At 48.3% G+C, this 21820-nt stretch overlaps 1 protein-coding gene across 4 annotated transcripts in view; it reads right to left on the reverse strand.

Annotated features, from left to right (window-relative positions):
- Positions 1-238: 238 nt before the first annotated feature.
- The window catches only part of GLCCI1 (glucocorticoid induced 1), a 49369-nt gene continuing 27787 nt past the window's right edge, over positions 239-21820 (reverse strand). The window contains exons 4-8 of one of the 4 annotated variants that reach the window (XM_064167181.1): positions 16954-17067; positions 12702-12854; positions 7699-7909; positions 2166-2286; positions 239-1049 (exon numbers count right to left, since the gene is read on the reverse strand). In XM_064167181.1, coding sequence (XP_064023251.1) covers positions 701-1049; positions 2166-2286; positions 7699-7909; positions 12702-12854; positions 16954-17067 — 948 coding nt within the window. In that variant the 3' untranslated portion in view covers positions 239-700. Of the gene's footprint in view, positions 1050-2165; positions 2287-7698; positions 7910-12701; positions 12855-16953; positions 17071-21820 lie in introns of all 4 variants that reach the window. The other 3 variants (XM_064167180.1, XM_064167183.1, XM_064167182.1) reach the window with 3 other exon arrangements.

Genomic DNA, 21820 nt, shown 5'->3' on the forward strand with positions numbered 1-21820 from the left:
TTTTTTTAACCTTTTTTTTAAAAAACTTTTTTTTTCAAACTTTTTTTCCTTCTTTATTTTTTCTTTATTTTTTCCTTCTTTTTTTTTTCTTTTTTTCCCTACTTTTTTTTCTTCTTCTTTTTTCCTTCTTTTTTTTTCTTCTTTTTTTTCCCTTCTTTTTTTTTTCTTCTTTTTTCCTTCTTTTTTTTATGTTTTTTTTCCCTTATTTTATTTTATTATTTTTTTTCGTTCTTTTTTTTTTCCTTCTTTTTTATTTTCTTCCTCTTTTTTTTTTAATTCTTTTTTTTTTTCCCTTCTCTTTTATTTTCCTTCTCTTTTTTCTTTTTCCTTCTTTTTGTTTGTTTGGGGTTTTCTTTTATTTTAATATATATATACACATAGAGCTTATTTATACTGGAGGAACTGGAAACAGAGCGCAGGACACAGTACTCAATCTGGTCAAACATACTATGGAATGCATAGTCTCCACTTAAAACTCTTTTTTAATGACACATGGGTTCTGCAGGCATGGCTGCTCTCTCCCCAGGAATGCTGAGTAGGAATTCTGTCCCTGCCAAGAACAACGCTGAGAGAACTCTGGTTGGGTTTTCCTTCTGGACACCGCCTAAGCGTTTCCACCTTCCTTCTCAGAGGAACTGAGACCTCACGCAGTGGTCACCTCCTCCATCTCCTCAGGGCAGAGGCCTGCTCCACCTTGAGTCTAGATCAACACATAGCTCTGAGGAGAGGAATGGTCTTCGGGCTGGATCTCCTGCAGGAGCGGCGGCTGCTGCGGGGACGGTTGCTGTGCCGGGACCTCCGTGGAGTCCATTGTGCTGGTGTCGTCTGACAGAGATGAGAAGGAGACCCGAGACGAAAGCTGCTCAACAGTCAGGGTGCTCAGAGCTGTGCTTTGACCAGAGCTTGGAGAGTTCTTCAGCGTCAGATCTGAAGCGGGAAGGAGGGGGCCCAGCAGCTTTACAGGACAGAAAGCTGACCCGGTTGGGATGAAATTAACCTTGTTTTTGTCAGGGCATGAAAAGAGAGGGGCTGAGACAGGCTGACGAGACCTAGGAGCAGAGAACAAAGAGATTAGGCAAGCTGCCTGCCCGAGAGCTACCTGCAGGTCATGAGCTTTGTGCTTCTACGGGTGGCTGCGATGCGGATGACGAGGAGGGATGGGGGACTCGTTGGACAGAGGGGCAAACATCTTCCATATTGGTAGTCAGCTAACCGATCCACAGCATCCAAACCAGTACTGCCCCAAAAAGGACCTGATAAAAGGTTGCTGGGTCAACATGCAACTCCCAGCCAGAACAATCTGCAGGACAGATGCAGAGGATGAAAAAATCCAACGTCCTGGTAATTTAGAGCGGGCACAGATTCCTCTTCACTAACAGCAACGCAGCAACAACACACTGAAGTGGTGCTGGACCCCTTTGAGAACCTCCCAGGAAACAGACTGCTCCTTTCCCACATTCTGCAATCTCTCTGGAGGCTTCTTCTCCACAACCCCAACTAATTGTTCCTCCAGCACCCAGCAGTGCTGTTAGAGCAAGGAAATGTCCCCTCCTTGATTCTTCACGGGGAGCTAAGCATGCAGCCTCACCAGCATGTGCTCAGATGCTGCTGGGTCTAAGGGGAAAGAGGTATGATGCTGGAGTTTAATTTCCAGCTTCTTGCTCAGCCAAAAAAAATCCTGAGCCAAGCCTATGCCACAAGTATGCTGCTGCCTACAAACCCTGTGCACAGGTTTCATTCCACTTGGTTATCTTTTGATCATCTTATCAAAACACAACCTCTACGCTTGGAACCGATAAAGAATTACGACAAGGAGGGGGTTTTAAGCCAGGAACAGTTAAAAGGTTAATACTAATCAATAAATAGATACATGGAAAGAGGTTCAGAAATGCTTAGGAAATTAAATGTACCTTATCTTTTACTGCTTGGGTGTTTTTGTGGCCTTTTATAAATGCACAAAAAGAGTTCAAGCATAACAAGACTCCACTTCCTCTTCAAACCAAGGTGAAACCACTTCAAACTTCTCTCCTGTTACAAACTCTTTAAGTTTTGCTCCTGAAAAAACTCATCAGCTGGAATAGTTTATCCATCTGCAGTTGGAATGGGCTCAGTAAACAGGTTTACTGCTTTGCAGACACCAGCTGATATAAAAGGCTTTTACTTACGACAGTTCCTCAAAGACCTTCACTCGCTCACATCCCTCTGGGGGCTCTCGTTTGAACATGTAGCTGTTGTTTGGTTTGGGAGATGAGGCATACTTGGGCAACGGTGAGCTACTCCCACTGTCTGAAAATTTAAAGCAGTTATATTACTAGAGATTGAGAGTGCTTTGATCCAAGTTTTGCTTTCCAAACACCATGGCCTGTTGTTGTGTGCTTTGCTTTTGGTTTGCTTCGTGGGTTGGTTTTTATTCCCACCTCCCACCCCCAGCTCTTTCACACTTTAGCCACCTTGCCAGGTCGTTTTTCCTTTCGTTGCAGCCTGCTCTAAGCACATTTCTTCTGAATGGAAAAGAAAAAGCTTCAGGGCAGCAGCAAATCTATCACATAACGACACACAACAGGAGGGTATCCTCATCCAGAACGCTGCGAGGAGGAACAAAGCAGAGCTGTGAGCCAGCAAGCAAATGCATTCTGCAATGACTGTCGTTCTCCAAACCCACAAACTAAGGAAGCAAACAGGCATTAATACATGCAAAAGGACTATGAGTGGCAATGATGTTAAAAAACACCTCCTCACTGTACCAGCACAGCTCTTGGAAGATGTGTGTGCAGGCAGCATGGAGATTGTTTCAGTCAAGTTGTGACAGATAGGCTAGGGAAGACAAGAGAAGACCAGACAAGGTGGACCTCAGCAGTGCATTGATTACTCAGCTCTTCCCTGCTGTAGAGTGAACACACAACTTCTACTGACAGCATTTTAGGTGTCAGCTGTAGGAAGGCAGAAAAAAAACCCCACAGCTTAGAGACAATGCAGACATTTGCTAAGCTGGGAGCATGATAGTCCTGTTGGCATCTTTCCACTGCTGGCCCACATGGCTCATTCCAAACACAGAAATCATTAACAGAACCCAGACGGTTTGTTTCCTCCTCCTAATGTTTAAAAATGGAAGATCCAAGTTTCTATTTAAACAGCCAAAAAACCCCAAAACTGAGACATAAGATGTGCTACTGTTCATTCCACCAAAGAGTGGAAAACTCTGCAAGTACATCCAAGGGAAGAACCAAACTGAATTCAAAACTCAGTCAGTCCTTGGAAGACTCAGAGCCTCGTCAAGCCAGCTCAGCTCTCAATCTCCTTTGCAGTGTGCTCAGCTTTCTCTGGCTGCAGTTTCCCATACAAGAGAGCTGTTAAGCTGGAAGAAAGGCACAATGATATTGTGTCCTGTAACCATTCTCTTGCTCCCTGTAGCCTCCCTGCTTTCAGAGCTCCCCAGGCTGAAAGCTTCTCACGTTGGCCCAGCACACGCCACACTGCTACGTGTGCTTAGCAGGAGGCTGGCACAGAGGAGCTTGGTGTTGGTTCTGCAAGTGCAGCACTGCTGGGAGAACAGAAGGGCTGTGGGCAAACAGGCCACGAGGTAGTGCTAAGATGTGGAGCTTGCAGGCTCACAGGATGTTAGGGGTGGGAAGGGACCTCTGCAGATCTTCCAGTCCAGCCCCCCTGCCAGAGCAGGAGCAGAGAATCCAGCACAGGTCACACAGGAACACATCCAAAGAGGGCTGGAAAGTCTCCAGAGACTCCACAACCTCTCTGGGCAGCCTGCTCCAGGGCTCTGTCACCTTTACAGTAGGGAAGTTCTTCCTCATGTTGAGGTGGAGCCTCCTGTGCTGCAGTCTCCATCCTTGTCCTATCCCAGGGCACAAGTGAGCAGAGGCTGTCCCTGTCCCTCCCTTCCTGACCCCCAGCCCTCAGACATTTATAGACATTGCTCAGATCCCCTTCTCAGTCTTCTCTTCTCCAGACTAACCAGCCCCAGGGCTCTCAGCTTTTCCAGTCATAGTCCCTTTGGCATCCTTGTAGCCCTCCCTTGAACTCTCTCCAGTAGATCCCTGTTCCTCTTCAATTTGGGAGTCCAGATCTGGACACAATATTCCAGGTGGGGCCTTACTAGGGCAGAGTACCAGGGGAGAATAACCTCCCTGGATCTGCTGGCCACACTTCTTCCTAATGCACCCCAGGATCCCAATGGCCTTCTTGGCCACAAGGCCACATTGCTGTCCCATGGAGAACTTATAGAATCATAGAATCAACCAGATTGGAAGAGACCTCAAAGATCATCCAGCCCAACCTATCCCCCAGCCCTATCCAGTCAACCAGACCATGGCACTAAGTGCCTCATCCAGGCTTTTCTTGAAGACCTCCAGGGATGGTGCCTCCACCACCTCCCTGGGCAGCCCATTCCAATGCCAATCACTCTCTCTGTGCCCCAAACACTCCCAGCTCCTTCTCCACAGGGCTGCTCTCCAGCAGATCACCTCCCAAGCTGCGCTGGTGCAGTTCACAGCTCAAGTCAGTCACCGCTTCCGCATCCTGTAAGCACCTTCCATGGCAAAGCCTGAATCACAGCACAGGCTCACAGGATGCCAGGGGTCGGAAGGAATCCAAAGAGGTCATCCAGTCTGACCCCCTTTGCCAGAGCAGGGCCATGCAATCTAGCTCAGGGCACACAGGATCACATCCAGACAGGGCTGGAAAGGCTCCAGAGAAAGACTGCACAATCTCCCTGGGCAGCCTGTGCCAGGGCTCTGGGACCCTTACAGTCAAGAAGTTCCCCCTTGTGTTGAGCTGGAACCTCCTGTGGTGCATCTTACACCCACTGCTGCTTGTCCTATCCCAGGGAGCAGTGAGCAGAGCCTGTCCCCCCCTCCTGACCCCCAGCCCCAGATGTTTATACACATTGATCAAATACTCTCTCAGTATTAAGTACATCTTCTCTCCAGACTAAACAGCCCCAGGTCCCTCAGCCTCTCCTCATGAGGCACTGCTCCAGCCCCCTCATCATCCTCCTAACCCTTCGCTGGACCCTCTCCAACTGATCCCTGTCCCTCCTAAACTGGGGAGCCCACAACAGAACAGTACTCAAGATGAGGTCTCACCAGGGCAGAATAGAGGGGTAGGAGAATCTCCCTGGATCTGCTGGTGGATAAGAGTATCAAACCTCACCTCCACGGGTGGCTTTTGCATGCAGCAAGGCAGTCACTCACCTTGCAAGAGGCTGCTATGTGAGAACCAAACCAAGCCAGGTGCCATGAAAACGCTCTCCCTCTCTGCTCCACTCTTTACCATTCCCTATCCCTGTTCCACCGTGGGCCTTTCCTTCAAATTTAGCTTTGCCTGCCTTTTGAAAACGTCAATAGAGCTAGCAGCTTCTTGCAGGAATGTAAACCAAACAGCTGATCCAGTCCAGAGAGCAGCTGTGAGGGCCTCAGGCCAAAGCGCAGCTTTGCACAAGGAATAAAAGATGCTTTAGAAATGTAAAGCAGTGCTGTGGCTGCACAGAGTGCTGGCTCCTCTCACTGCTCATGTCTCTCAGGCAGGCTAAGTAACCTTCCCTTCCTATTCAGCAGCACACTCAGGAGCATTCAGAAAGCTGACAGAATTGTGTGCTCCCTGCTAAAGCAGCCCAAGTTATGCCCAGGGAGAGCGCAAATGAAAACTCGAGCAGGAGAAAAGGAGCAGGGAAAGATCTTGGGGTTTGGTTTCAAATGTCTCCAGATGGCTGGACAATGCTGTTTTCAGGGCTTAGCAGGCCTCACAAGCCAGCTCACAATGCTTCCATTTCAGCATCACAAAACCCCTCTGCAACAAAGGTGTGAGACATTTGGTGAGCTCGGGTTTAGAAAGGGGTTCAATGCTGCAAGTTAATAAACCACCTCTGCCATTCCCTTATCGTTTCCACCTGTGCCCCTCACTCACCTAGCACTTAACTACTCTGAAGATAACCACCTCATTTAGAGCTCCTACCCTTGATGATCTGAGAGCAAAAGGCACCTTTCTGCCTATACTTTTACAACTTCTGAGTAGATTACTTTTTTCCTCCTGGAAAGCTTTTATGCAGTTCTCTAGTTCCTACCTTGCCCCTAAAGAACAGAGCTGTGATGAGCACTTGGAGCTTTTCTCTTTCATAAGCACAGCACTAAGCACCTTAAACTGACACAGAAAATGCCATGAGAGTAACTTTACAAAGTCAACAGGATGCCTGCTTACCATCATCACCTGGAGGCTGCTACGAAAGCAGACCTCCAGCCTTAAACCCCCAAAATCCACAAGCATCTAACTCACTGTGAAGTGCAGCAATAGAATTTACTCCACCAAGCTGTTTAAAATCCCAAAGACTGGCTTGAACAGCATTAAGAAGTGCAGTTAACCTACTTCAAACTGGCTTCACTGGAAGTTTGCTGTGGTAACTGAGTGCTAACTGCAATGATTCTTCTCACTCCCTTGGATTTTGACTCCTATTTGTTATCAGGATCTTTACACATTTACCTGTCAAGATGCTTGTACCTCTACAGTGATCCACTTTTGCCACCACATGACAACCCACAAGAGCTACTACAAGAAAGAGAAGCAGTGCAGGGGGGCAAGTAAGAGCTCTGTTATTTTTGGAGCATGGCCAACTACCACCTTGAGCAAAGACTTTTCCTTGGATGTGGTTAACTTACACAGCTCCAGTTTGCAATGTGAGCAGGTGGATTTGCTTTTCACTGTTTCCTTTTCAATCCAGGATGGGGAAGCATTACTTTTCAGAACCCAGCTAAAGCTTCTCCCACTCCCTTCCCCATTCTTATTCCCAAATTAGTTGATGATTTGATTAAACAGAAAAATACTTCCAGAAAAAGCCTGACTTGACTGACAACTTCCAAACACTACTGTCTTGAGCTGGTTAGCAAACTCACACTAAACCTTGGAGCTCTTCCTTTCCTCTCTGAAACTCTCAGCATGCACTTTCCATCCACACCCTGCCCCCCTCCAAACTAAGGTCCATGCCTCCAGCTATAGCTGCTCAGAAGCCTGAGAATAATTTCATTAGTAAACAGCTGTCCCCCAAAAAAAGTCTTCTTACACTGGTGCCTGTGTTTTCATCCTCTGTGCTGTGTCAGGAACTCCTAAATCACTGCAACTCCCATTTTATTCCCTTTACAAACCCAAACAACATTTTACTTTGCAAAAATCAATCAATCAGTGCAGGATATTGACACACAAACACAGCAACCACTCGGAGATTTGGGGTGGTAAGACAACATCCACAGGCAAGGAGCTGCTCCAAACTCCTATCTGAGCTCCTCAGCGGTGTCGAGAGAGCAGAGCACTCCAACACTCCATCATCATTTGGATCAGCAAGCAACTCACCCACGATGAAGACAACATTTTCTACCACAAACCTTCTTGCAACCTCTTTTTAGGCATAGACACATTCTCAGTGCCTGAATTCTTCGTGGTAAGACTCTTCACGAAGAGTTAAGCCTGTTTGCTGTGCTCCTCTGACGTATTTATGGAAGATGTTTGTGAAGTTTCACAAACAAGAGGGGAAAAAAGGTATGTAAACAAACAAAACCCATTTCCAGAGAACTCCTCAGCCCCTCCACGACCGTCAAAACAACCCCAAAAACTGATGTAATGAGTACAAATGAAGGTAGTTGTAAAGCAGGACAGGGCATGCCGCCCGAAAGTAAGGGGGGGGCATTCTACTCTCACCTTTATCACGGTCATAGAGCAAATCTTCTGCTGAGCAAGGGCTCCCATCCTGAGATTCAGGAGGGCAGAAGGGAGAGACACATGGAGAGTGACTGCTGCAGCTGCTGCTGCGCTCCTGCACAGAGGGGGTCTGAGTGTCGATGCTTCGTGTGCTGCTGCTGCGGTAGTGAGCAGGCAGCGGAGCCCTTCGGCCGTCAGGGATGTCCAAAGGCTGCAAGGGAGGCAAGCAGGGCAGGTTAGAGAGGAGAGATCAGGCTCTCAGCAATCTCAGCTTGCAGCTGAAGCACTGAGGCAAGGCCTTCAGAAAAGAAAGACAACCTCCCTGCCACAGCAGGAGCATGCAGTCTAGCTCAGGGCACACAGGAACACATCCACACAGGCCTCCAGAGGAGACTCCACAGCCTCTCTGGGCAGCCTGTGCCAGGACCCTGGGACCCTCACAGGAAAGAAGTTCCCCCCTTTGTGTTGAGCTGCAACCTCCTGTGCTGCAGCTTCCATCCATTGCTCCTTGTCCTGTCCCAGGCAGCAGTGAGCAGAGCCTGTCCCCCCCTCCTGACCCCCAGCCCTCAGATATATATAAACACTGATTCAATCCCCTCTCAGTCTTCTCTTCTGCAGACTAAACAACCCCAGGGCCCTCAGCCTCTCCTCACCAGGCAGTGCTCCAGTCCCCTGCTCATCCTCACTGCCCTCCCTTGGGACTGTCTCCAGCAGATCCCTGTCCCTCAAACTGCAGAGCCCAAACCTGCAAGCAGTACTCAAGACGAGGTCTCAGGAGAGCAGAGCAGAGAATCCAGCCTTGACTCCCACTGCTGGCCTCTGACAAAGTGGTAACTAAGCAGAAGATGCATAATGCTCACAAGCTTGGTCTTGAAGCCAAGCCAGCAAGCACTGCCTGCTCCTATCAGCCGAGCAGGCACTGCTCAAAGTGACCTTGCATCCCACCCTACACTACACTGCACAGACATGGTCACAGCAGTGGCTTGGCACACTCTCCTTACTTGCTCTTCCCAGTGGTAAGTTAATTTTAGCCTAAAGACAGTGCAGCTTTTAAAGAGAGGAAATCAAATTGTAACTCCAGGTTGGTTTAAAAGTGAAGAAGAAAAAATGTCTGCAAGATTTAAGTATTACTTTTTTACCCTCACTTTAGAGAGGACTGTAGGCAAGCCACAGGGAACAGCTTAAATGTTCCAGCAACCAAAAAATTAATGTCATAGAATCAAGCAGGTTGGAAGAGAGCTCCAAGCTCAGCCAGCCCAACCTAGCACCCAGCCCTGGCCAAGCAACCAGACCATGGCACTAAGTGCCCCAGCCAGGCTTGGCTTCAACACCTCCAGGCACAGCAACTCCACCACCTCCCTGGGCAGCCCATTCCAATGCCAATCACTCTCTCTGACAACAACTTCCTCCTAACATCCAGCCTAGACCTCCCCTGGCACAACTCCAGACTGTGTCCTCTTGTTCTGCTGCTGGTTGCCTGGCAGCAGAGCCCAACCCCACCTGGCTACAGCCTCCCTTCAGGCAGCTGCAGACATCAATGAGCTCTGCCCTGAGCCTCCTCTGCTGCAGGCTGCACCCCCCCAGCTCCCTCAGCCTCTCCTCACAGGGCTCTGCTCCAGGCCCCTCACCAGCTTCATTTCCCTTCTCTGGACACCTTCCAGCACCTCAACATAGAATCATAGAATCAGTCAGGGTTGGAAGGGAGCACAAGGAGCAGCCAGTTCCAAGCTCCCTGCCATGCCCAGGGACACCCTACCCTAGAGCAGGCTGGCCACAGCCTCATCCAGCCTGGATGTCCCTGCTGACTGCGGGGGGGTCAGAACAGATAACATTTGCAGGTCCCTTCCCACCCAAACTACTCTCTGATCCTTGAGGGGTCCCTTCCCACCTGACATTCTGTGATTTCAACCTTCACTTCATTAAAATTTAAGGCACAGCAAGTTATCCCTGGCTCCAAACAGACAGACAAGCAGAGCAAGCTAAATATTGATCACCCTTTCCAAGCAAAACAGCTCCTGGGGCATAAAAAATGCCTGCAAACATTTCAGATTGCTGTGCTTCTGTATTTATCTTTCCCTTCAGTTTGAATCCAAGTGTTGAATGGGGGCAAACAAAATCCATGCAAATATTAACTAAAAGCATTCCACACTTCATTTTTTTTTTGGGGGGGGGGGGCACACACAGTCTGTATGTAGTAAATCTGATCAACTCAATGAAAAAAAGAATACAACCCCAAAACTTCCAGAGGTTGCTTTCCATGAGTTGTGACTGAGCTGTTTGATAAACATGAAGCTCTTCACATCTTTTAGAACATTAGGAATAGGGTAGTTAATTGGCTGCTGTTAGATATTATCATGCTCAATGCATGGCCAGCAACTAGAAACCACTGCACTGGGCTTTGCCTGTTGGTTTGTTGGGGTTTCTTTTGCAGGTCTGTTCAGGCCTTTACTAAGCTTCCATCAAATGCTTTCTGACATCTGCCAACACCCCATGGGATCACAGAATCGTAGAATCAAGAAGGTTGGAAGAGAGCTCCAAGCTCATCCAGTCCAACCTAGCACCCAGCCCTGCCCAATCAACCAGACCATGGCACTAAGTGCCCCAGACAGGCTTGGCTTCAACACTTCCAGCCACAGCCACTCCACCACCTCCCTGGGCAGCCCATTCCAATGCCAATCACTCTCTCTGACAACAACTTCCTCCTAACATCCAGCCTAGACCTCCCATGGCACAACTACAGATCCTGGCTAGGTTGTAGCCAGGTGGGGTTGGTCTCTTCTGCCAGGCAACCACAAACAGAACAAGGGGACAGAGTCTCAAGTTGTGTTGGGGGAAGTATAGGCTGGATGTTAGGGGGAAGTTGTTGGCAGAGAGAGTGATTGGCATTGGAATGGGCTGCCCAGGGAGGTGGTGGAGTCACTGTCTCTGGAGGTGTTCAAGCAAAGCCTGGATGAGGCACTTAGTGCCATGGTCTGGTTGATTGGCCAGGGCTGGGTGCTAGGTTGGACTGGATGAGCTTAGAGATCTCTTCCAACCTGCTTGATTCTATGATTCTCTGATTCCCTAAGTAAGCTGTGACTTCTACTACACTCAAAGGAGTCCCACTTGAGGTCACACTAGATCAGACCTCAGAGAACTGAAGTTAGATAGCAGGAAACCACCCTCTGCCCACAAAGATGGGCTTGACTTGAAGGGCAGTGCCTAATTCATGATGGTTTCTTCTGCCTGCAAGACTCTTCCCTAAGCTGGATGTTTGGAGGAAGGTTTCACTACTGCCTTGGTTGTGTAAACTGCTGAGCAAATCTGGCCCCAGTCCAACAATGCACTTAAGTATGTGCTTAACTGCTTTGCTGGACCAGAGCCAGTACATTCAGTAACTTAGGAGACTGAGTCCTGCATCCCAAGAAGCTGATAGAGCCCAAGGACAACGTTTATGAAGATGATTGCTCTGACAAAGAAGTGAAATGTCCTCTCTGCCAGGAGAACACAGCCCCAGCCAGAGGAGCATCAGTGGTGGCACTGTAACACAGACCTTTTTACACCCTCTTTGGAGGTGGTGGAGGAGCCTTGGGCTTTCTCTTTCAGTTTCTGTGTTTCATTTTCCTCTTACTTCACTTCTAAAGGGCTGAGGCAGCCACAGGAAAGCAAACAACATAAAACTTCTATTACTGCAGTATTTCATTCTGGAGACAGCTTTGCCTGCACAGCTGAAGCAGCCCTGGACAAAGCAGAACTTTGGCAAATAGCAGGTTGTGGAATCATAAACCTCTGCTTAAAGTTGTACAGCTTCACTTGGCTACTGAATTGCTATTTCATGGCCACTCAGAAGAAAAGAACCTGCAGGTTTTTGGTTGGATTTTGTTTGGTTTATTTTTGAGGCACTGGAACAAGCTGCCCAAGGGAAGTGGAGGAGGCAGCATCCCTGAAGGGGGTTAAAAACCATGCAGACATGGTGTTTGAGTGCATGGTTTAGTGGTCATGGTAGTGTTGGGCTGACTTGATGACTCTTTCCCTGCACTCAGCACTGCTCAGGCCACGCCTTGAGTGCTGTGTCCAGTTCTGAGCCCCTCAATTCAAGAGAGATGTTGAGGTGCTGGAAGGTGTCCAGAGAAAGGCAACAAAGCTGGGGAGGGGCCTGGAGCACAGCCCTGTGAGGAGAGGCTGAGGGAGCTGAGGGTGTGCAGCCTGCAGCAGAGGAGGCTCAGGGCAGAGCTCATTGCTGGCTACAACTACCTGAAGGGAGGCTGTAGCCAGGTGGGGTTGGGCTCTGCTGCCAGGCAAGCAGCAACAGAACAAGGGGACACAGCCTCAAGCTGTGCCAGGGAATGTCTAGGCTGGATGTGAGGAGGAAGTTGTTGTCAGAGAGAGTGATTGGCATTGGAATGGGCTGCCCAGGGAGGTGGTGGAGTGACTCTGTGACTCTGTCACTCAGATTCTATGATTCAAGACCAGGTTGGATGAAGCCTTGAGTAGCTGTGTCTGGTTGAGAGGTGTCCCTGCCCACGGCAGTGAGGTTGGATGATCTCTGAAGCCCCTTCCAGCTTAGGCCATTCTATGCTAAGCTTTCCAATCAAAAAGCAAAGCATAGCACCAGAAACTTTAACCTTGCCTATGAAAAGGAACACAAAAATGAAGCAAATTAGCCTCTCTCCTGGTCTCCAGTCACTACTGCAGCCTGAAGTATCACAATTCACCAGCACTCACATTTCACACTAAACCTTCCAAGCTCTCCACAGAAAGAGCATCCTAAACAAAGCATGTTTGAACACAAACCCTCCTAAAACCACAACCAAGCAGCAAGGAAAAAACAACAGCAGCAATAACAAAAACCAACCAACAAACACTACCCTCAAACACTAGGAACAAAATTTCCCACCAAACAGCTCTCTGATGGAAGTGATTTGGGATTGCAGCCCCAGAGCAGGGGTCTCACAAGAAGCTTTCCTGTGTGGTTAGAGATTGCCAAGGGAAAACAACCATAAGCATGTGAATAGGAGGCTCACCTTGGATACTTCTTCTTTTCCACTGTTTTCCTTAATGAATACTTTCTCCAGTTCAGGGCTTATTCCTTCTACATTACAGGGCACACGTGAAACAGTTGATTTTGGCACTGAAATGTTTGACAGTGGCATAGGGACTGATCTGGAAATAGAAGCCTAGAAAGCAGAGAGCAAGATGATTTGAAGTTGGAAAATGAAATACAGGCACAAGTCTGAGATCAGTACTAAAAAGAAACCAAAAGGAGTTTGGGAGCTGTGCATTCATTTTGCCACCTACAAGACCATTTTTCTGTGGCCAAGTTTCAATCCAAAGCAATGCTTGCTTCAATCCAAAGCCACTAACCACCACAGAAAACACAAATCACCTCTACTCAAAGAAGTGAAGCAGTAAAATGCCTTTTAGCAGGAAGCAGGCAGGTAGATGTACTTTCCAGATGTCCAGAATTACACAGGAGGGGGATGGGGAGCACTGGTGGTTTAACTGGGATCCCAAAGGCATTTCTTAACATTCCTAAAGCTTAACCACTCAGCTGAAATATTCACTTTATGCACTTTTATTCTCTTTTGGTTGGCTTTAGTGAAAGAAAAACAAAGCACTCACTCTGAACCTTTCATTTCAGGAGCTTACAGCTTTTAGGAACTCAGTGTCAAAGGTCTTAGGAGGAAGCATTGGGAATTCACAGATCAACACAAGTGTGGGGCAATGGAAGCTGAGGCATAGAAGGTTCCATGTCAACCTGAGGAAGGGTTTTTTCACCCTGAGGGTGACAGAGCACTGGCACAGGCTGCCCAGGGGGGTTGTGCAGTCTCCTCTGGAGAGATTCAAGAACAGCCTGGATGTGTTCCAGTGTGGTCTGCTCCAGGTGCTCCTGCTCTGACAGGGGGATGGAGCAGATGATTTTTTGAGGTGCCTTCCAGCCCCTCACATTCTATGGTCCTCAGAAAAGCCTGTTGAGAGCGAAGCTTGCAGCTGGAACCATTCACAGGAGGTGCAAACACATCTTGTGCAGCCAACCTCAAAAGCTTTAGCTCAGCAGCTTAGGTGTAAGAGCCTCACCACACAGCGCAGATGCACCTACGCCGACAGCCACGACCAGCACCCACTCCCCAGTGGATGCTCCCCTGCAGGATGCTTGAGACAAGGTTCCTCACAACCTGGGAAGCCCAAAACTGAATTTCCCACAACACTGCCAGATCTGAAAACTTCACCAGCCTCATCAGAGTACTAAAAATGGGGCAGAAGTCATGGCCAGGTCTGCTGCAAGTAGTAAAGAATGTTCCCTCTTCAAAGCACGTCCTGCCTGGATGTGTTCCTGTGTGATCTGCTCTAGGTGATCCTGCTCTGGCAGGAGGGTTGCACTGTATGAGCTTTTGAGTTCCCTTCCAGCCCCTGACATTCTGTGATATGCCCTAGATGGCCTTCAGCCGGTGCCCAACCTGTGTCCACCCCAGGGGATCCCACCTTGGCAGAAAGGTTGGACTCAGTGCTCTCTGGAGGTCCTTTCCAGCCTCTAAAGTTCCGTGACTCTGTGTCATGTCCTCGATGGACTTCAGTCTGTGTCCGAGGCTGGTTTTGCAGTGACTGTAAATAGTGGCACAGCTACCTGGCAGCAGTTTACTTCTGAGATGGAGAACAAAACCCTCTGCCATGTAAAATGCAGTGGGATTTATTGCTAGAGAGGTGTGAGAGTCTCAGGAAGAATATCAGTTTCCTGTCCATCACAAAACAAGGCTTTAACCACAAGGTTTTATCCAAGCAGAAGGAGGAAGATAAAGGATCATCCACCACAGCTCAACCTCATTTCTAAACCCCAACTATTTAAAAAGGCAGTCAGGAAACACAAGGACACAACCAACACTTCATGAGTTCAAAGAGTGGCCTTGTTACTAATGTGGGGTCCAAGTTAAGGATCCACTGTAGGTGAAATTTAATCAGGGCTCAAATGTCTGCACTGTCAAATGAGACATGATTAACTACCTCCTACAAGTGGCTTAAGGTTCACAAAGTCACTGAATGACCCTTGCCTGAGCTTTAGGAACTTGTAATTGGCTTTCAGGTTTGCTGGCTAGGAGGAGACACTGCATGGAGCATCCTCCATTGCACCCTGCTGAGAAGCTGCTTCATGGGCAGGTAATTTGTCCAAAGATATTCTTTCTGTGTCAGCATCTTCACACCAGGAGAAACAGAGATCCATTCAGAGCACACTCTTCTAACTTTGTGAAATGGGAAAGTGACCTGAAAGCAAATACACTTCTTAGGCAGGCTGGTGTTAAATTGATCAGCCAATTTAATTCTGCCCTTTGAAAAACAGGTAAATAAGCAGACAAGAGAAAAAAACAATTACAGAATTGCTTCAGCTGGAAGAGATCTTCCAGATCCTCCAGCCCAACAATTACAGAATGGTTTTAGCTGGAAGAGATCTTTCAGATCCTCCAGCCCAACAATTACAGAATGGTTTTAGCTTGAAGAGATCTTTCAGATCCTCCAACCCAACAATTACAGAATGGTTTTAGCTGGAAGAGATCTTTCAGATCCTCCAGCCCAACAATTACAGAATGGTTTTAGCTTGAAGAGATCTTTCAGATCCTCCAACCCAACAATTACAGAATGGTTTTAGCTGGAAGAGATCTTTCAGATCCTCCAGCCCAACAATTACAGAATGGTTTTAGCTGGAAGAGACCTTTCAGATCCTCCAGCCCAACAATTACAGAATGGTTTTAGCTGGAAGAGATCTTTCAGATCCTCCAGCCCAACAATTACAGAATGGTTTTAGCTTGAAGAGATCTTTCAGATCCTCCAGCCCAACAATTACAGAATGGTTTTAGCTTGAAGAGATCTTACAGATCCTCCAGCCCAACAACTACAGAATTGTTTCAGTTGGAAGAGATCTTTCAGATCCTCCAACCCAACAATTACAGAATGGTTTTAGCTGGAAGAGATCTTTCAGATCCTCCAGCCCAACAATTACAGAATGGTTTTAGCTGGAAGAGATCTTTCAGATCCTCCAGCCCAACCAGACCAAGGCTGGGGCTAAACCACGTCCCTCAGCACCACATCTCTGCCTCTTTGAAACACCTCCAGGCACAAGGACTGAAGCACATCCTTGGGCAGCCAGTTCCAGGGCTTAAGAACCTGTTCAAACAAGGAGTCTGAGCTTAACCTCTCAAGAGAGGAGGACACTGATGGCTGAAGTCCTGTCACCACAATGACCCACTGGTAGAGGATGTAAAATGACCATCAGCAGAATCTGGATGTGGCATTTTGCATCCCAAATTGATCTGACTGAGGTTTTACAGGAGGCCAGGGTGTCTGGAACAGGAACAGGCTGCAGAGAGCAATTTTTACATCTAATATGATGCAAACTCCCAAAATATACTGTACCAACTCCACTGTACCCCAGCCAAGGAGAACACACACTCATGCCAGGAGACAGGATCCTGCACTGACAGCAACTCTGGACTACCATAACTGAAAGAGATGTCCCAGACATAACTCTGAAGACATTCCACAGCATGATGGATCCCTTGGTCACCAGAGATGGGGGCACTGTGACAAGCATCACCTTGGTTTCAGTTGAGTTTCAGATCAAGGCAAATTGTCACTTTCTTTTTAGGAAGCAAACACCACAATACTGTTGTCCTTGATAGTCATGTGGAAATTGCCTCTCTGGCCAGGAGCTTAGGGAAGCAGGAGGAAGATCCTTAAAATGGCACAAGGAAATGCAGTCTGCCCTCAAACCTCTCTCTGGTGACAGCATTGCTGTCTTCACACAATGCTCTTCTACACATTGCAAAGTGAATTACAAGGAGCAACTCAGTGTTCTGCTTGCAGCTCAGAGACTGATCAACTGCTGACTGCTAATCCAGACCACTTACCCTTGGTACTTTCTTTGCCCTCCACTGATCTTTTTGTTCCCCCAGCTCAGATGACACTGGGTTACAAAACTGCCAAGCAAATACCATCCAGAGGAGCAGTCTTTTTAAAAGAGCACCCCAAATATCAGCCTGGGAAGCAAGGATATGTTCCTGGGTGGGCAGGCTTAATCTGGCCACGCTCACAATGGGGTTTGAGTTGCTATTCTGGCTGCACCCCTTCTCTGATTATGTCTATCAGGTGCATTTCAGTGCAGATGCAATGGCAACAGGTTGTGAAGCAGAAGAAAGCAAACAGAAGAAAGCCAGGAAGAGAGAAGAGGTGGCTCAGCCAAGGCTGATAAGGTAGGAGGGTAATAAATGAGAGCAAGCATCTCCTTACCTGAGTCTGACTGATTGCTATGTGGTTGCCATGGAGAGGTGACTGACGCTCCTTCTCCTTACTGTGCCGGCTGCTCTGCTTGCTGCGCTGAAGCTGCTGCCTCAGTTTGGCAATCTGCTGGAAGAGAAGTTCAGGAGAAGTCAGAGTGAGTTCTCAAAGGGGTCAACTGCTCCAATCTCCACCTGTCATGCACAAACAAGCACTGAAGGAACTGGTGTGAACAGAGGCACTCAGATCGCCTGCTCCAGAGTCCAAGGGAGGGCTGCAAGGATGCTGAAGGGGCTGCAGCACTGTCTGATGAGGAGAGGCTGAGAGCCCTGGGGCTGCTTAGTTTGGAGAGGACAAGGCTGAGAGGGGATCTGAGCAAGGCCTAAAATTAGCTGGGGGTCAGGAAGGAAGGGATAGGGACAGGCTCTGCTCACCTGTGCCCTGGGATGGGACAAGGGCACTGGACGGAAACTGCAGCACAGCAAGTTCCACCTCAACAGGAGGAAGAACTTCTTCACTGTAGAGGTCCCAGAGCCCTGGCACAGGCTGCCCAGAGAGGTTGTGGAGTCTCCTTCTCTGGGGACTTTCCAGCCCCATCTGGATGTGTTCCTGTGTGACCTGTGCTGGATTTTCTGGTCCTGCTCTGGCAGGGGGGTTGGAGTCAAAGCTCTCCAGAGGTCCTTTTCCAACCCATAAGATCCTGTGAGTCTATGATGACAAGTAGTAGCAATTTCTAGCCTGTAACTGGCATAAACTGGGGACTAAGCCTACAAGTAGTAGCAATTTCTAGCCTGTAACTGGCATAAACTGGGGACTAAGCCTACAAGTAGTAGCAATTTCTAGCCTGTAACTGGCATAAACTGGGGACTAAGCCTACAAGTAGTAGCAATTTCTAGCCTGTAACTGGCATAAACTGGGGACTATGAAGCCTACAAGTAGCAGCAATTTTTAGCCTATAACTGGTATAAACTGGGGACCACAAAGGCTACTATTTCATTTAAAATGTCTTAAACCAAAGTCTTCCAATGATAGCTCCATCATAAAAGGCAGGAGCCTTCACAAACAAGTGGCAATCAATATGCACTGCACCTTGGACAACTTATTTAATACCTTTAATAGCATTTTCCTGCAGGCTAAATTGCCACAGATTGCTTCAGGCAGGCAGAACTGCCTGTACTGCTGCCTGCTGCAAAGATGGCTAAGCACAAGTTACAGAGCTTTAAGGTCACACACAACTAAAGCCTCTGTCCATCTGATCTGCTCCTTAAGAAAACAAAAAGCTTCATCTGGGTATCTCTCCACTTAGAATCATGCAATGGTTTGGGTAGGAAGGGATCTCCAAAGGTCATCTAGCCCAACCTCCCTGCAGTCAGCTCAGAACCTTGTTCAGCCTGTCTCTGAATATCTGCAGGGATGGGGCCTCATCACCTCCCTGTTCCAGTGTTCCACCACTGCTCCGAACGTCCAGTCTAAATCTGCTCTCATTTCAAACCTTTGCCCTTCATCCTATCACTGCAGGCTTGGCAAACAGTCCCTCTGCAGCCTTCTTTCACCCCCTTCAAGTACTGGCAGACTGCTCTTAGGTCTCCCCAGAGCCTTCTCTTCTCCAGGCTGAACACCCCCAGTTCCCTCAGCCTGGGAACACCTCATAGCAGAGGTGTTCCAGCCCCCTGTTTTTAGCTACTCTATGAACTCCCAGGAGCTGAACTGTTCCTTAGCCAACGAACATGAAGCAGTAGAACTTGTGCTGGGTAATCAGGTGAAGGGCAAGGTACTCCTTTAACTAAATTTGCCATGCATGCAGAGCTGCTCCAACCCCCTGGTCATTTTCATGGCCTCCTCTGAACCACCCCCCCCCCAATCAGGTCCATGTTCTTCCTGTGTTGAGGGCTCCAGAGCTGGATGCAGTACTCCAGGTGAGGTCTCCCCAAAGCAAAGTGGCAGAATCTCCTCTCTCCATCTGCTGGGCACATTTCTTTCAATGCAGCCCAGGCTGCCATTGATCTTCTGGGCTGCAAGCACACACTGCAGGCTCATGCCCAGTTACTCATCCACCACCCCCTGCCCAAACCCTTTTCTGCACAGAGTTACTCTCAATTTCAACATCCTCTAGCCTGGGGGATTGCCCTGACCTAGGTGCAGGACTTTACACTTTGCCTTAGTGAACCTGGTGAGATTCTCCTCTGCCTGTCCAAGTCCCTCTGGATGGCATCCCATCATTCAGACTTATCAACCACACCACTCAGCTTGGGATCTGCTGAGGGTGCACTCCTTATTCCTCCTGGATAGTTTCTACATGAAAATGTTATTTCCCTCTGTAAGCACTGCCTCAGAAGTTCAGACTAAGTGCAAATTCACACAGCAGGTATGGGCACTTCCTTAAGCCTGGATGTTGGGCTCAAGACTGCCCTTGAGGTCCAGTCTCACTCTACCTTATGCTCAGCCCAATGGCACAAGTGGCAAAGCATGCAAGGCTCCATTTCATTTTTAACTCAGAGACACAATTTTTAAGGCCCTGAAGGGCAAGTAAGGAGAAGTGGATGCAGATGGAATTCATATCTCAAAGAGCTTCATCAGCTGGGAAGTAACCTCTGTTTCTGAGTGCCAGCTTACAAGCACATGCACTCTGTGCAAACTCTGAGCAGTTAAATATATCACCAGGGCTCCTGCAAAGCAGCTCTGTGGCAGAGAATCACCTCACATCACTCCTCACAGTGTCAGAGCTGACAGCACTTAGTGAAGAGGTTTCACAGCATCACAGAATGGCAGGGGCTGGAAGGGACCTCCAAAGCTCATCCAGCCCAGCCCCTCTGCCACAGCAGGATCACCTAAAGCAGGTCACACAGACCACATCCAGGTGGGGTTTGAATATCTCCAGAGAGGGAGACTCCACAACCCCCCTGGGCAGCCTGTTCCAGTGCTCTGTCACCCTGACAGGGGAAAAAATATTCCACATGTTCACATGGAACCTCCTATGCCTCAGCTTCCACCTATTGCCCCTTGTGCTGGCATTGGGCATCACCCAGCAGAGCCTGGCTCCAGCCTCCTGCCACTCACCTTTACATATTTATAGACATTGCTGAGGTCACCTCTTGGACTTCTCCCCTCCAAGCAGCACAACCCCAGCTCCATCAGGTTCTCCTCATAAGAGAGAAGTTTCTTTCCCATCATCATTTTTGTGGCTCTGCATTGGACTCTCTCAACCAGTTCCATGTCCCTCTTGAACAGGGGGGTCCAGAACTGGACACAATACTCCAGGTGTGGCCTCAGCAGGGCAGAGCAGAGGGGCAGGAGAACCTCTCTGGACCTACTAACCACAGCCCTTCTAATCCACCCCAGAATGACATTGGCCCTCCTGGCCACAACAGCACATTGCTGGCTCATGGTCAACCTTGCATCCACTAGGACCCCCAAATCCTTTTTCTCCTTCGCTGCCTTCCAACAAGTCTGCTGCAGGCTGTGGACTTCTCCTTATGGTTCTTCTGGTCTCACTCACAATAGAAGAATTCACCTTTAAGGCATCCTGTCAAGTGTTGCCACAGCTCATTAGCCATGCTCAGAGGCAGCTGAATGCTTTTCATCTTCCAACAAGCAGTTCAGGCTTCCAAAGGAGCCTGTGCGTGGCACACAACTATGAAGGCAGAGTCCTAACGTGACTGAGATGAGCTAGATCTAGAGAACTGGGACACTATCTCTGGATGGAAAGTGCAACTCAGGTACCAGGTTGGCAGAAGCTTTCAAGGAGCCTGAAGAGCTAGAATGACAGAATGGTTTAGGTTGGAAGGGACCTCAAACTGCACACAGTGCTCAATGCCTGCGATTCCCTTAGTCTGCTCAGCCTGACAGTGGGGTAAAGCTGTGTCCATAGCTTAGCCCTCTCCATTTCCTGACTTCCTAGATACCTAAAGTTATCTATAATATGCTTTTTGGAAGAAATTCCTGATTGATCTGAATCAACTAAACTAACTTTTGCAGATAGTTTCTGGGGCAGGGCTCCAGGAAAATCAAACACTTCTATTTTTGATAAGTCCTGACTCGGCCACGTTAATTCCCTGCCTCCACGACCCAACTCCTTAATGAGGGTGAGCTCTTAACTCATTCATCAACCATTTGTTAATAAACAAGGTAAGTCCCAGGGCAAAGAGCAAAACAAGCATTAGAAATTCACCCTAAAAAGCTCTGGATGCAATCTTGTGATTGGTATGTGAAAGCACATTCCAGTGCCAAGCTCTCATATTCGATTCTCTTTCATTCCAAAGTCCTTTTCAAGTTCTCTGGTAGAGCAAAAGGGACCTTCCAATGAGGGGGTTGCTGGCTTGAGTGTAACAGATACAGCACACAGAGCTGCTCAAGGGAAGTGAAAAATCAGCTGTCTGAAAGAGCTTAGGTCTTTAAAAACCTGCACAACCCTCAAACTGTTCGCTTTAAATCCTGATGTTTTGCCACTTCTGGGCAGATTCCAGAAGCTGAGTGAGCTCTTGAGTCAAATTGTCCCTACCCAACCTCAACAGAATTTCAAACTAAACATTCACATGTCCAGAATAATATTCAAATATTCAAATATCCAGAAGCTGAGTAAGCTCTTAACTCAAATTGTTCCTATGAGGAGAGGCTGAGGGAGCTGGGGGTGTGCAGCCTGCAGCAGAGGAGACTCAGGGCAGAGCTCATTGCTGTCTACAGCTACCTGAAGGGAGGCTGTAGCCAGGTGGGGTTGGGCTCTGCTGCCAGGCAAACAGCAAGAGAAGAAGGGGACACAGTCTCAAGTTGTGCCAGGGCAGGTCTAGGCTGGATGTTCGGAGGAAGTTGTTGGCAGAGAGAGTGATTGGCATTGGAATGGGCTGCCCAGGGAGGTGGTGGAGTTGCTGTGCCTGGAGGTGTT

Source organism: Pogoniulus pusillus, chromosome 28, assembly GCF_015220805.1.
Source record: "Pogoniulus pusillus isolate bPogPus1 chromosome 28, bPogPus1.pri, whole genome shotgun sequence".
NCBI lineage: Eukaryota > Metazoa > Chordata > Aves > Piciformes > Lybiidae > Pogoniulus > Pogoniulus pusillus.